The sequence below is a fragment of the Ornithorhynchus anatinus genome, chromosome 4, assembly GCF_004115215.2.
Source record: "Ornithorhynchus anatinus isolate Pmale09 chromosome 4, mOrnAna1.pri.v4, whole genome shotgun sequence".
In the NCBI taxonomy this organism is placed as follows: domain Eukaryota; kingdom Metazoa; phylum Chordata; class Mammalia; order Monotremata; family Ornithorhynchidae; genus Ornithorhynchus; species Ornithorhynchus anatinus.
The window spans coordinates 1,425,763-1,440,399 of record NC_041731.1 but is presented as its reverse complement, the minus strand read 5'-3'; the positions used below and the strand labels follow the sequence as shown (position 1 = coordinate 1,440,399).

Sequence of the window (14,637 nt, the reverse complement as noted above, 5' to 3'; positions counted from 1 at the left end):
ATGCAAGAATGAAAGCCCCAGCCAACTAAAAACCTTTTGCAGGGCTGGTAGACGCCGGCGGGAGTTGAGTCAGGCCAGAAACTCCAGAGGAGGAAAAACTGATGTGCCTAAGAAGGATACAAGTTCTAAAATCTATTTTGCTTGAGTTTTAGCTGAATATAAATCTTAAAAGCGGTGATGTAATCTAATAGCAATTGAATAGGCAGTTTAACCCCCCCGGGGGTGGGGGGTGTGAGTGAGTGTGAGTGAGTGTAATTACCATCACATCAGATGAGGATGGCAGAAGCAGTTCCCCAAAGGAGAGAGGCTGGGGACGATGGACCCAGGGAGCCGCAGGGGCTGTGACCCAGTGACAAGGCAGGAGCAAGACCCAGGAGCTGAGACAGGCAGGCAGGTTCCTAAGGAATAATAATAATAAAAATGATGGTATTTAAGCGCTTACTTTGTGCCAGCACTGTAATAAACTCTGGGGTGGATACAAGCAAATCGGGTTTGACACAGTTCCTGTCCCATGTGGGACTCACAGTCTCAATCCCCATTTTAGAGGAGAGGTAACTGAGGAAAAAAGAAATGAAGTGACTTGCCCAAGGGCACACAGTGGACAAGAGGCAGAGCTGTGAAATGAGGGGAGTCAGGGGGTGGAGGGTTGGACACTACACTCTCCCATCCCTGTACCCCCACCCCAACCGCGCGTGCCTATTTCCACAGAAATGAGAGTCATAGAAGCAGAAGCACAGAGTCATCACTGAGGCAGTTAGGTGGCTTTAGTAGTTCTGCTCCTCTTCTCTCTAAACTGACCAGTTCAGCACTTAGACACTAACAACCACCCAAAATAATTGTGGTATTTGCTAAGCATGTTCTTTGTGCCAAGCACTGTGCTAAGTGCTGTGGCAGACACAGTACAATCAGAACTAATGCCCAGAGTAGCACCGCTGTGCATCTGTCAGTTTACCTATCCTAGTATTTAAGCTCTTGCTCATCTTCAGGTCCATTATGCCTTTGTTGTCTATTTGTAATTAATTTTTAAACTTGTTAGATTGTAAACTTGGAGGCAGGGATCATGTCTTCTAAGTCTTTTACTCTTTGTATGCAGTAAGGACTCGGTAAATTCTATTGCTTGTTTGGAATTAGGTTTTCTTATTCTTCACATTCCATAAATTCTTGCATGCTTGGTGTTACTTTTCCAACTTGCAGAGTTTACATAGAGAGCTTCGAACCAATGAGCAGTTCCAGAATTTCAAATGTTTTGTTTAACACGCTGAGCCCAGAATAAGGGCTAAATCAATCTAGCGTATAATCTAGTCTAATCTCTAAATCTAATAAGTATGAACCTAGGTTATGTGCTTATTTCCCTGAAGAATATCTTAGTATTGATGATGCTCCATCATGTGCTTTTCCAGTCCAAACTTGCTCTGTGGAGTTTCAGGCTCTGATCCAGTTCTGATATTTAAAGATAAATGAAATTTGGGAGGAAAGCCTGACTCTACTCAATTTTCAATTTGGCATCATATTGTATTACGGCTCAATTCAAAAACCAAAATGGGCAAACAAATGGATCTTTCAATCGCTTGCTAATGAACATAACATTCAGAGAAGAGGGGGAGAGAGAGCTTGTGGAGGAATGCGTTGATTTTTATCAGTCACAATGGCATAGTAAACAAGTTTGTGTCCTGATTTAATACTCTCCTGAACAATCAACTGAAGTGTTTTGGAGTTTGCACCTAAAATGTGGAAACAATAAAGCTGCTTTTATCTGGTCTTTCAGTCTATGGGAAACCAGGTGAAGATGGATAAATTATCTCCTTGTCCTTCCTCCTTCCCTCCTCTCCCCACCATTTAGAAGCTTCTTGTTGGTCAGAAAGTGTTTCGCTTTTTTATCCTTCTCAACATTTACTTGAATGCATTGACGATCACGACAGTGTTACTTAAGCACTTACTGGTTGCCTAGTCTTCTGCTAAATCCTGGAGTAGATAGATACCAGATAATCAGATCTGTCTCGGTCCAGGCATGGCTCACAGTCTAAGAGAAAAGAAAAACAGGAAATGTATCCCCATTTTACAGATGAGGAAGCTGAGGCACAGAGAAGTTTAGTGACTTGCCCAAGTTTAGTCACACAGAAGTCAAGTGATGGAGCCAGGATTAGAACTCTGGTCTCTTGACTCCTGCCTGGTCTGGTGCACTTTTCACTAGGCCACACTGCTCACCCAGTGAGAACCCAATAATTACTATTTTGACTGCTGCTGCTTTGAGAGTGGAATTGAAATGCTGGATTCTGTTGGGAAATATTGATTTTCTGTACTGATTAGAATAAGCCCAAGGCCAGAAGATCTAATCCTCAGCCTGTTACTTTAGGTAAAATGTAGGCTATTTCTGTTATTACTGTAAATTCCAGTATTCCAGGAAAGAGTTTGGTGTTTCACTTTACCAACTGAAAAATATCCTTGGACCTAGGATACAATGATAAGATCAGAAAGTAGCCCTTTCAACAAGCCAGATCACTTAGAAATTGTTCTGGATTGATCCTTCGGTTCAGTTCTCCTCTCAAGTAAAAATATATTTATTTTCAAAGCACCTTGCATTAATATTCAAGTCCTTTCACCCTCTATTCCTGAGCAGGCTTAAATATTTAAGTTCTCTTAAAATCAATTCAGAAACATAAAAATGAATTATTTTTCTGCCTTGACTTTAATATAGTAATGAAATTATGAGGTATTTCATCCAACTTCCGGGGACATTACTTTCAGTGCTCTCTTTGATCCACTAATGGTGGGGATGGGAGGGGTGGAGGAGGGGGTGGGGTGAGAGGCTTAGCTTGATAATGCAACTCATTTCTGGAGTGTCTTTGTACTCCATAGAGATTTGAGGAATTGACTAAGATTCTTGATAAATGGTACAGATTTACATTTAGATCTCATAATAACAATTAGGGCAGAGGGTGAACAAAGAACCCTAATCTGACATTCAAACAATCATTTCAGCCTCTTCCTGAGTGCAGATATCATCAGTCAATCAATGGTATTTATTGAGCGCTTACTAAGTGCAAAGCACTGTAAGTGCTTGGGTGAGTACAATACAACATTTCTCTATTGCTTTTTGCTCACAGGGTCCCAGGGCAGGTGTTATATTCCACCAGATGTCCGGGAAATACTGAATGATGCTAACAACTTGTTTGCCTAAACAGACTCTGGTGGGTGACTGTCTTGGTGCTGGCTGAGCCGAAAGGCTAGTTCTACAAGAAAATGATACAATTTTATATAAAAAGTAGATGAAGCATTCAGATTAGAAGATTGGTCTGCTGTTGGTAGAGTTGTATAGCATTTTAAAACATTCCGGGGCCATTGTATTTTACTGTGGCTGAGTGTATAGAGCACAAAACGGTCCTGATCCTGGTCCTACCTCTTGCCTTCTCTGTGCCCTTGGGCAAGTCGCTTAATTTCTCTCTGTGTTTTTCTTCATCTGTAAAATGGGGAGGATATACATGTTTTCTCTGTTTCTTGGACTATGACTGTGGTTAGTAACTGTGTCTGATCTGATTATTCTGCATCTACCCCAGTGCTTAGCACAGTGCTTGATATAAAATGGAGAAGCAGCGTGGCTCGGTGGAAAGAGCTCGGGCTTGGGAGTCAGAGGTCATGGGTTCAACTCCCGGCTCCGCCACTTGCCAGCTGTGTGACTTTGGGCAAGTCACTTAACTTCTCTGTGCCTCAGTTACCTCATCTGTAAAATGGGAATTGATTGTGAGCCCCATGTAGGACAACCTGATCACCTGGTATCCCCCAGTGCTTAGAACAGTGCTCTGCACATAGTAAGCGCTTAACAAATACCAAGATTATTATTATTATTATTATTATAAAATAGGGGAAGCAGCGTGGTTCAGTGGAAAGAGCCTGGGCTTTGGAGTCAGAGGTCATGGGTTCGAATCCCTGCTCTGCCACTTGACAGCTGTGTGACTGTGGGCAAGTCACTTCACTTCTCTAGGCCTCAGTTACCTCATCTGTAAAATGGGGGTTAACTGTGAGCCTCACGTGGGACAACCTGATTACTCTTTCTCTACCCCAGGGCTTAGAACAGTGCTCTGCACATAGTAAGTGCTTAGCAAATACCAACATTATTATTATTAAAATAGGGGCTTCACATGTAATATTACTATTATTTTTTAATGGTATTTAGGAAGAAGAAGAAGTGTGGCTCAGTGGAAAGAGCACGGGCTTGGGAGTCAGAGGTCATGGGTTCTAATCCAAGCCCCGTAATTTGTTGGCTGAGTGACTGTGGGCAAGTCACTTAACTTCTCCGTGCCTCATTTACCTCATCTGTAAAGTGGGGATTAAGACTGTGAGCCCCAAGTGGGAGCCCCAAGTGGGATAACCTGATTACCTTGTATCTCCCTCAGCGCTTAGAACAGTGCTTAGCACATAGTAAGCACTTTACAAATACCGTTATTATTATTAGGAGCTTACTATGTTCCAGACACTGTACTACGTTCTGGAGTAAATACAAACTAATTAGGTTGGGCACAGCCCACCTCCCACATATGGGGCTCATAGTCTTAATCCCCATTCTACAGAGGAGGTAACTTCCCTGTGCCTCAGTTAAGTGACTTGCCCAAGGTCACACGGCAGGCAAGTGGTGGACTGAATTAGAACCCAGGTCATTCTGATTCCCTGGTGTGGGCTCCCACCCTTTCAATTCAGTCGTCTTCCTTTGCCTTTTCAAGCCCCTCTTCCAATACCGCCCCCACCCCCCAAATTTAAGAAAGGAAAGCTTTTCTCTGCCACCTAACTCGTTCCTGAGATATGCCACCAAAAAACTGCTCAGAGACAAAAATTGACCCTGTTAATGGAGAAATCCCACACTCATTTCTGCAGTTTAGAGTTTGTTCCAGTTCCCTAGTTTGGCTTAGTTTCGATCATTAATTGGGTCTCACGGTCATCACTAGCTAGGATCCAAGTATCCAAAGAAAATTATTATGGCCTTATTGGATGCCGGCCACCTTCCCTCCAGCCCCATTCATTGTGGACAGACAGAGTAACCACCTCTGTACCTGGTGGCCTTCCTGCCCACCACCTGGCTTAAACTCAGTGCATTCCAGGGCTACTGCCCCCATCACCTGGCTTGAACTCAGGCCACTTCTCCTACATGGTGATAGCTTGCAACCTGGGCCACTCTCCTCCATCCTAATCAAGAGCTGATTTGTCATTGGTGAATTGGGCTTCATCTGAGCAGGGAACCGGGGGTTATTTGGGACTGAGCAGTCACCCTAGGGGCCTGAATCTAGAGACAAGCAGGACCTGGCAAACCTAGTTGAAGGCTAGTCAGCCATCCTCATCCACCCTTCGCTCCCATTCGCTGTGTGAAAAGCTTGGAATATTTTTATGTTGAAAAGCTTAAGTTTTTTTCCAGATAATGCTGAAAATTATGTGAGAGTAAGCAAGTGCACAGCCAATTAGGCCCAGGGATTGATTTGTCATCATTGTTTCGCTGAGAGCTTAGATGGATTTTTGCTTAATGGTTTTGGCAAGGCTATCAAGAAACAGCTTTGGGTGTGCTGAGTGGGTGGGTGTTGTTTTTTTCTTGGCCCCGTGGCCCAATTCTAAGGCTTTTCTCTGCCCTCAGGAAGAAGAGCTGAGGAAAAGCGGGGAAGCTAAGTACTTCCACCTCAACGATGATCTGCATGTCCTCATCGAAGTGTTCGCTCCCCCAGCAGAAGCATACGCCAGGATGGGTCACGCTCTGGAAGAAATTAAGAAGTTCCTCATCCCTGTGAGTTTAGTAGGGAGACAACTTCATTCTTGTTGGCCCTCTCATTCTCATTTCCCACAGATTTATCCAGGGTGGTAAATCCCAAGGGATAGGCCAAGCCCAGAATGTGGCTCCTTTAAGGGAAACCCACTGTTCTCTAGCGCTCTTTGTCATTCAGCAGGACAGGGAATGGCGTTCATATTGGCCGAGGTTCATCCATAGCTCCGGACCAGAGAAGTTGTGACATTTGTCTCTGGTGTCCAACCAAAGAAGGGACCCAGGAACATCTCATTCTCATCTCCGGTCTCTGCTGCTCAACTGAGGAGTGGGGGGGGGGTGGCTGGAGGAAGGGACTTTAGGCACCTGGGACTGTGGGTAAGGGGCGAGCATAGTTTCAGGTCCAGAAGGGTCATGTGGTGACTATGGAGAGGGGAGCAGAGAGAGTGGGTTGGGGATTGGGAGAGTTGCTGCTCCTATCTGAATCAGTAGTATTTATTGAGAGCTTACTGTGTGCGGAGAACAGTACTAAGCGCTTAGGAAAGTACAGTATAGCAGAGTTGGTAGACATGTTCCCTGCTCATAACATGGGCCATGTGGAGGGCTATGAGGGAAGGGAGAAGCAGGAAGTGGTCAGTAGTGCTCATCATGGCCTAGCTCCAAGCACAGAAGTGTGAACATGAGTGACCTCCCTCAGTGCCCGGATGCCCCAAAGCTTGTTCCCAGTGTGGCAGCCGGCAGGTGCCCCGGCAGGGCTTCTGTAGATTGCCAGCTTTTCCCATTTCCCTTGCTCCCGGTTTCCCGGGAGACCAGGATCTTATAATCTGCTTTGATCTGGTCTGCAGCAGTCTCTGCAGGCGGAAGCTTCTGTCTTTGACCTCTACTCTGTGTATCTGACTGACTCACCTGGAACTGATTTTGCTTAAAATCTCTTAAAATCCATTAAAATCTCCATGGCTGCTTATCAGGAATGCTTGTTATATTTGATTGGCTTCCTTTGGAAAAATATCAGTTTAACACAGAGCAAACAAATCGTAGCCATCAAGGTCTTCCCAGGCCAGTTGTTTTCTCCCTTTGCTAAAGAGGGAAGATGAAAGACTCCACTGAAGCATTCCCGGAAATTATCCTGTTTTTTTGTTAGCTGTTTTTGCTGTGATAATATCCTCCAGACAGTCATGTTTTTAAGGAAGAACAAATGCGATAATCATGGCTCCATTACTCTTTTTGATCTTCGGCGTCCATCATTTCATCATCTTTAATTCCAAATCATCCAAAGTGGGCAGGTCTTCTGATCTAACAAAGACCCTTGATTCGATCTGTTATCAGTAAATATTTTCCTATTGTCGTTTTTCACATCGTAGCTTGTGCACTTATTTTGGAGTCCAATTTAATCTTAGAATTGCCTAAACTATGCCACGTGAGAAATGATGAGGTTTGATAAAAATAATCTGGGTGCCGCCAAAATTCATCTAAAGTGTAAGAATCTTCATTTCCACGCTTTACTTACAATCAAAAAATCTGCTTTCTATTTTTGCCCAACATCTTACTTTCCTGCAGTCTGATTTCTTTTGTAACTAACAACGTCCCAGCATAATTTGGAGAGTCACCCTGACTTCTTGGGTTCTGCACTCCCCAGTGCTCCGAAGAATGTGTTTCTACTGAGTGCGGAGCCTAGCTGGAGCACTGTCTGGATTGCCTAGTCTTTGCTCGGGCAAATACACACGATCCATGCCCTCGGGTTTACAGTGTAGTGCATGTTACTATCTCCACTCTGTGGATTGAAATGCTGAATCACAGAATTAGGCGGTGTGGCCCTTTTCATATAAGCCTCTCCCAGGAGTAGAATTCAATTTCTAAGTTGCCATGTTGCACTAAGATTTCAATTCCTTCACCTGAGGCTGTCACCTGAATGAACGAAAAAGTATCAGTTTGTAATGATGAACTCCAGGTTGAACTTTTCTGTCATTGGATCTGGAAATTGCCATTAGTCTTTCTACCCAGATAGGACTTTCTTAATCATGATCCTTTAAGATTATTTTATTCCTTTTTATCAAGCTCATGGTTTTAATTATAGAAGTACAGGTTCCTTTCCCCAAGACTGTTGTCTTCACACTTAGCAGAGAGGACAGTAGCTTGATGCTGCTCAGACCCCCCCCCCACACACACACACACTTACCGTTTCTGGAATTCCTGTGAATTTGAGTTAACTGAATCTAGTTCCTGCGTGTGTGTGCGTGTGTGTTTGTCTTTGTTTACTAGGGTAATTTTATCTTTGTTCTAAATATTTATCTTCATTTAGAGTGCTCCCTGAAGTCTCTTTTAAGTGCATGCTCTTTCTTTATTTCAAATCATAGCCTGAGATGAGAGTTCAGGTTTATTTCTCCTCAGAACATTTGCTGAAAATAACATTACTTCTGGGCAAGCTCTTGTTCCTCCATGGAACACTGAAATTACAATTAATAATGCTAAAGCATTTAGTCTAAAATCTTTTGACAGAGAACCTCGCCTTCAGATTCAGTCTAATATTTACATAACCATAATTGTGTTTCTGGACTACTTTGAAAGCATATATTACACAAGACTGGCCAGCATCAGGGAGTTGCTAAAGAGTAGCTTAACTGAGTCTCAGAGATCATGAAACCCCATTTTTGAATACCTGAGGAGACTCCATGATTAAAGGCGAATCAATATTAGATTTTCTCAAAACAACATATGTTGTAGTCTTCAGTTTCAAATATCTTTGACCTTATAGCTGTTTTTGGAAATTGATACCTTCAGGAAACATGTTCTTTCTGAAATCAATTTTCTGAGAGATCTGTTAGAGAATGTTGGACATGAGAAGTCAGTCTTAAAGTACCAAGTGTTATTCATATCTAGTTTTGAAACACCTTTACAGGAAAGCAATGGAACCATTTATGTTAGAGAATGTTTAAATACAATCAACTGACAATGCCCAAACTAGAAACTAACAAGATTCTCTCCCCTCAATAGGGTAGGGAATACTTGAAATATTGCAGGTGTAGATTAGACCTGACAACTCTCTAAGTCAATTCTGTGCCCAGAGTTATCTGTGGTTCTTGGAGAAGATACTACTGAATGTGAAATTCACCCACGAGTGCATGTGTGACTGAAAAGGTCAATGTGGGGCTCAGGGTCCTGGCCAAATTGTGCACACAAAAAGCTTGTCCCTTTTTTTGCGGGGGAGGGAGGGAGGTGGGTGGGTGTTTAAGCAATTAGTATGTTCCAGGTACTGTACTAAGCACTGGGGTAGATACAGGCTAATCCGGTTGGACACAGTCACTGTCCCACATGGGCCTCACAGTCTTAATCTCCACTTTACAGATGAGTTAACTGAGTCATGGAGAAGTGACTTGTCCAGGTTCACACAGAACACAAGTGGTGGGGCCAGCTTTAGAACCCAGGTCCTTCTGAAGCTCAGGCCCATGCTCTAATCACTAAACCATGCAGCTTCTCATGCTGTCCCTTGTGTTGTGCTTATTGTCTTAAGTGCCTGATGCTGTTTTTCTTTTTCTTTCACTTCCTTGTCTTTCGTTCCTTATGAAGCTTCTGCTCACAAAGGCATTCATTTTACATATAAGGAACCTAAATCACAGAGAAGTTAAATGACTTGCCCAAGACCACAAACAGGCGGCAAATGGTGAGAAGCAGCGTGGCACAATGGAAAGAGCACGGGCTTTGGAGTCAGGGCTCATGAGTTCGAATCCCAGCTCTGCCCCTTGTCAGCTGTGTGACTATGGGCAAGTCACTTAACTTCTCTGTGCCTCAGTTCCCTCATCTGTAAAATGGGGATTAAGACTGTGAACCCCACGTGGGACAACCTGATTCCCCTGTGTTTACCCCAGCGCTTAGAACAGTGCTCTGCACATAGTAAGTGCTTAACAAATACCAACATTATCATTATTATTATTATTATTATTCATTCATTCAGGCATGTTTATTGAGCACTTAGGTGTGCAAAGCAGTGTACTAAGCACTTGGGAGAGGACAATGTAACAATAAACAGATACTCCTTGCTTGTTAGCAGTTCACATTTATCTGTAAAGCAAATATATTTCATAGTAATAGGGTTTATTAAGTGTCTACTGCATGGAAAGCACTCTACTAACTTGGGTAAATAATAAACTCATTATCATACTAAGCAGGGTTTTTTTTAAGCTGCCATTCACTGGATTATTAAAATTCCCATCTCTGACACTGCCGAGAAGGACTGCCCCCTACTATGCCCACCAGCTGTTACACAGTTTCTTGTCCATGGTCCTCTTTCTTGCTCGGTATCGCTATGTACAGGAGAGCTGTGGGGCTGAGGATGGAGGACAGTTTGATTTTTAGGTGTTTTCCAATCATTAAATCATGAAGTAGTATGGCCTACTGGGAAGAGCATGAGTCTGGGAATCCGAGAACCTGGGTTCTAGCGCCAGCTCTGCCATTTGCCGCCTGTTTGTGGTCTTGGGCAAGTCATTTAACTTCTCTGTGATTTAGGTTCCTTATATGTAAAATGGGAATTAAATTCCACTTCTCCCTCCTCCTTAGATTGTGAACCTCAAGAGAGAGGGAATGTGTATGAGCTGATTGAATTGAATCTGCCACAGCATTTAGGATAGCACTCGGCACATGGTAAACACTTAAGAAATGCCACAGAAGGCAGGATTAGAACCCAGGTCCTCTCTTAGATCTGAGTTCTACTGCTGCATCCCTGTGACTCATCAATCAACCTTATCAATCAATAACATTTATTGAGCACCTACTTTGTGTAGGGCACTGTACTAAGCCCTTGGGAGACTACAATACAACAGAATTAGCAGAATTAGAGAAGCAGCATAGCTTAGAGGAAAGATCACGGTCTTGGAAGTCAGAGGTCATGAGTACTAATCCTGGCTCTGCCACATGTCAGCTGTGTGACTTTGGGCAAGTCACTTAACTTCTCTGTGCCTCAGTTACCTCATCTCTAAAATGGGGATTAAGACTGTGAGCCCCACGTGGGACAACCTGATAACCTTGTATCTAGCCCTGTGCTTAGAACAGTGCTTAGCATATAGTAAGGGCTTAACAAATGCCATCATATATACCATTATAAAAAATCAGCAGACACATTCCTTGCCCATAATGAGCTGTAGTCCGAAGAGGGAGACAGACCAGACGTTAATATGAATAATCCAAAGTCTTAGACCTGGTATAAATAATTGGAAGAGTTCGGAATAAAGCTCCAGACGTCTAAACCTCTTCTTTCTCCTCTAGTCACGACTCCTTCTATTTATCATCATTTGCATTCTCTTCATTCGATTTTGCAACTCTGCTACTAGTCTAATCTAATATAACCCCATCCTGATTACTGTTCATGTTTGCATCTTCGATTACAGGCTTTTCCTTTCAGTGTTTCTCCTGTTACCTTGCAAATGCATTTACAGTTGTAGGGTCACTGTTGTTTTTTTCAAGATCAGGGAGGAAATCAATGGAAATCCATTCACTGGGTATTGGCAGGTTGCACTCTCTTTCAAGGTGTATTGTGGGTTAGTAGATAAGCTGGCTGGCACAAGTTTGAGAGCTCCAGTGATGACTTTCTCCTTGTGCGTGTAACCTCCCAACCAGATGTTCACAAAGTTTTAAAATTCACATTCAAAGGAGGATGTGTTCTCTCCGCTGAAGTCACACTGGGAAACTTAACTCGGAGCACATGACAAGGCAAAGAAGGCATGTAACGGCAGGGCCTAGTGCTTGGGTCTGGGAAGATATTATTCGATGGCTTCTCCCCTGCCCCCTTCTTTTTAAGGGCTATTATACTCTTTATTGGGAGGCAAGGTGTTCCTTATGTCTACCACCAACCACCCTTCCATCTTTATTCCTTGGTTAGGAGACTCCTGAGTGCTAGGGGCCGTGTCTAATTCTCCTCGTATATGTTTTCCAAGTGCAGGCTTTTGCACACAGTAGTTGCTTAATAAATCATAAGCTTACTACTAATTGGGTTTGGAATTTTCTATCTAGCTCTTAAGAGGTGTGCAAGACATATGGTCTAGCAGATAGAACACAGGCCTAGGAGTAAGGAGACGCGGCTTCTGATCCCGGCTCTGCCATTTGCCTGCCGTGTGTCCTTAGACTTAACTTCCAGGGTGTGTGACTTAGCTGTGTGACTTGGACCTTGTCACTTAGCTTCTCTTTGCTTTCATTTACTCATCTTTAAAATGGGAATTCAATGTCCTTTTCCCCTCTTATTTAGTCTGTGAGCCCCATGTCGGATAGAGACCGTGCCTGATCTACTTATATTGCATTAACCCTAGCTCTCAGGACCGTCCTTGGTGCAGAATAAGAATTCAACAAATGCCACCGTTATCATTAATATTTATTTCCCTAACATGTAGCACAGTGCTTGTCAAATAGTAAGCAAGTACAAATACCACCACTATCACTATGAACCATTTTAAGATGCCCCATGTACGGTCCTGGCTGATTGTGGTTTCCTTGTCTTGTGTGCAGGACTATAATGATGAAATCAGGCAAGCCCAACTGCAGGAACTCACCTACCTAAACGGAGGCTCGGAAAGCACGGAGGTCCCCCTGGCCCGGGGGAAGCCGCTCCTGCGAGCGAGGGGGGGACCAGCTCCTGTGCTGACCAGGTAGGTACCCACAGCACTTAGAAGGGCCAGTGGAATGCAGGGCTCGTCTTGAAATTCCTGCCTTGCGGACCTTTTAAGCTAATCACTCTGAGTGCGGACAATTGGCCTTGCTCTCCTGTATCAGACCAAAGGACCTTCCAGTGCATCATTCTGTCTTTGGGAAGAGGACGGGGTTGAGGTTGGGGGATGTCAGGCCTGGAGAGGGGGCTGGAATTGGACTCATCTATGGCTGGGTTTGATGCTTGGTCTCCTGATGCCCCACCCCCAGGCTCCCCAGGTTACTCTCTGTCTCGATTCCTTGCTCCCCTAACTTCATCCCACCTCATCTCCCCGACCTCATTCCCCCCAAATGGAGAAGTGGCATAGTCTAGTGGATAAAACGCGGGCTTGGCAGTCAGGAGGATCTGGGTTCTAGTTCTGCCACTTGACCTCTGTGTCATCTTGGCCAGGTCATTTTATTTCTCTGTCCTTCAGTTACTTCATCTGTAATATAGGGATTAAGACTGTGAGCCCCATGTGGACTAGGGACATTTCCCAACCCGATTTGCTTGCATTCACCCGAGCGCTTAGTACAGTGCCTAGCATACCGTAAGTATTTAACAAATACCACAGTCATTATTATTATCTTCAGCAGTTGGATGAGACCCTCAGCCTAAAACAAGAAACCAACCCCTCATGGCTCGTGTGAAGTATCTTATCAGCCTTTATGCTCAGAATTAATCCATCAATCATTGGTATTTTTTGAGGGATTACTTTGTGCAGAACAATGTACTAAATGCTCAGGGAGAGTCCCACCTTCCCAATCTTCATCCGGGACTGACTACCAGCTTTTGGGCTCATGTGGCCAAACAAGCCAGCCCCACCAGGGAAGAATCAAGTATTGCTGTATGGGGGCAGGGCCACTGGGCTCTTAATCTTACAGGTGTCAAGAACTCGACCCCAGAACGGTATTTGTGTGTGGGTGGGCATGCAAGCAATTTCCCAAAAATGTTCCTTTTAATTTGCTCCCTTGGTACTTCCTCCTTCAAAACATAATCTCAAGCAGAAACTGGGAAAGTTCTGAAAGCCTGAATCTTCCTCTGGCCTCATTAGAGAAAAGAAAGAAAGTTTTGTACAGAAAGAGTGAGGTAAAGTTCTGCTTAGAATAAATAGACCTGGTGCTTGCCTACTGTCAAAGAGCCCGGCCTCGCCTGATGTTTCTTTAGACAGATACGAGTGGTGTTGTCTGATTTGGCCTCTTAGTTCCTTTGAAAATGAGAACAAAAAAAATAAGCATAAAGAAATGACATTGAAAGAAGATTTGCTTTTTCCTCACCCCCACTAAAACCACCAGGGACTCTCACTCTGCTATCAACCTTCCTCTCCTTTTTATGAAATGTATAATAGCGGCAACTCTGTGATTTTTTTCTTTCCCTGAGCCCTAGGAGTTCTGTAGTGGGGATTAAAAGTGCAGTGTAAAAATCTTTCCGTGAGAAATTGTAGGAAATAGAACAAACCCCTGTTGCTATTGTAAAAAGGCAAGTGGTTTTCCTTGAGCCAAATATGCCATTTTGATGGAAGGGGATTTCTAACATACATGTCATGTCAGAAAATGAAGTCAAAACTCCAGGTCCTAGGGTTCCTAAACTGAAGTATTTAAAAGGAAGGTGCTTTTGAAAACAATACCTTGAGACAATGCGTTGTTCTGGAAGATGAACAAATAGTCCGTCTTTATTGACATAGAACCTATTTTCCATCTGTCATTTTTCAAATATTTTCACAGTTTTGGTGGTGAAGTGGATTCTCTATATTTGGCTTATTTTGTTTCCTTCTTTGCTTACCCTATAAGGGTGCTTTGCCTTTTTGGCATGCTCAGCACTGAAAATCTCTACTGTGTCCAGCTAATTAAGACTACAAAAATCAAGTGACAGTAGCACATATTGGCCCCAGAAGCTTACATTTTCCCAGGCAGCGGAGGAATGGGCTGGCATTTGACAGATGTATAAACAACTAAGCAAACATTAAGTGAATATATAAATTAAATGAAAATATAAACTTGGTAAATTCAAAAAGAAGTGTCAGTGAGTGAAAAGGGAGTCTTAGGGGCCGTGTGCTCGGGAAGAATGGGAACAGCAGGAAATTGCTATTCCCTTCCACTAAGTCCAGAAAGGTTTCTTTGAGCATTTGAAAGCTATGTAGCTTTTTGCTTAAAATTTGTAGATGCACCTTGATCCCATGTGGATCAGTCACTCAGTGGTATGTATGTATTGAGCGCTGCTGTGAGTAGAGTAA

The 14,637-nt window shown here is 43.5% G+C and overlaps 1 protein-coding gene across 2 annotated transcripts in view; it reads left to right on the top strand.

Moving 5' to 3' along the window:
* Positions 1-14,637, top strand: part of KHDRBS3 (KH RNA binding domain containing, signal transduction associated 3) — a 117,342-nt gene that overhangs the window by 63,325 nt on the left and 39,380 nt on the right. For both annotated transcript variants that reach the window (XR_003758974.2, XM_029063840.2), the window contains exons 4-5: positions 5,615-5,761; positions 12,227-12,366. Coding sequence is in view for 1 of the 2 variants with exons in the window: in XM_029063840.2 (XP_028919673.1) it covers positions 5,615-5,761; positions 12,227-12,366 (287 nt within the window). In the remaining variant the exon portion in view is untranslated. The remainder of the gene's footprint in view (positions 1-5,614; positions 5,762-12,226; positions 12,367-14,637) is intronic.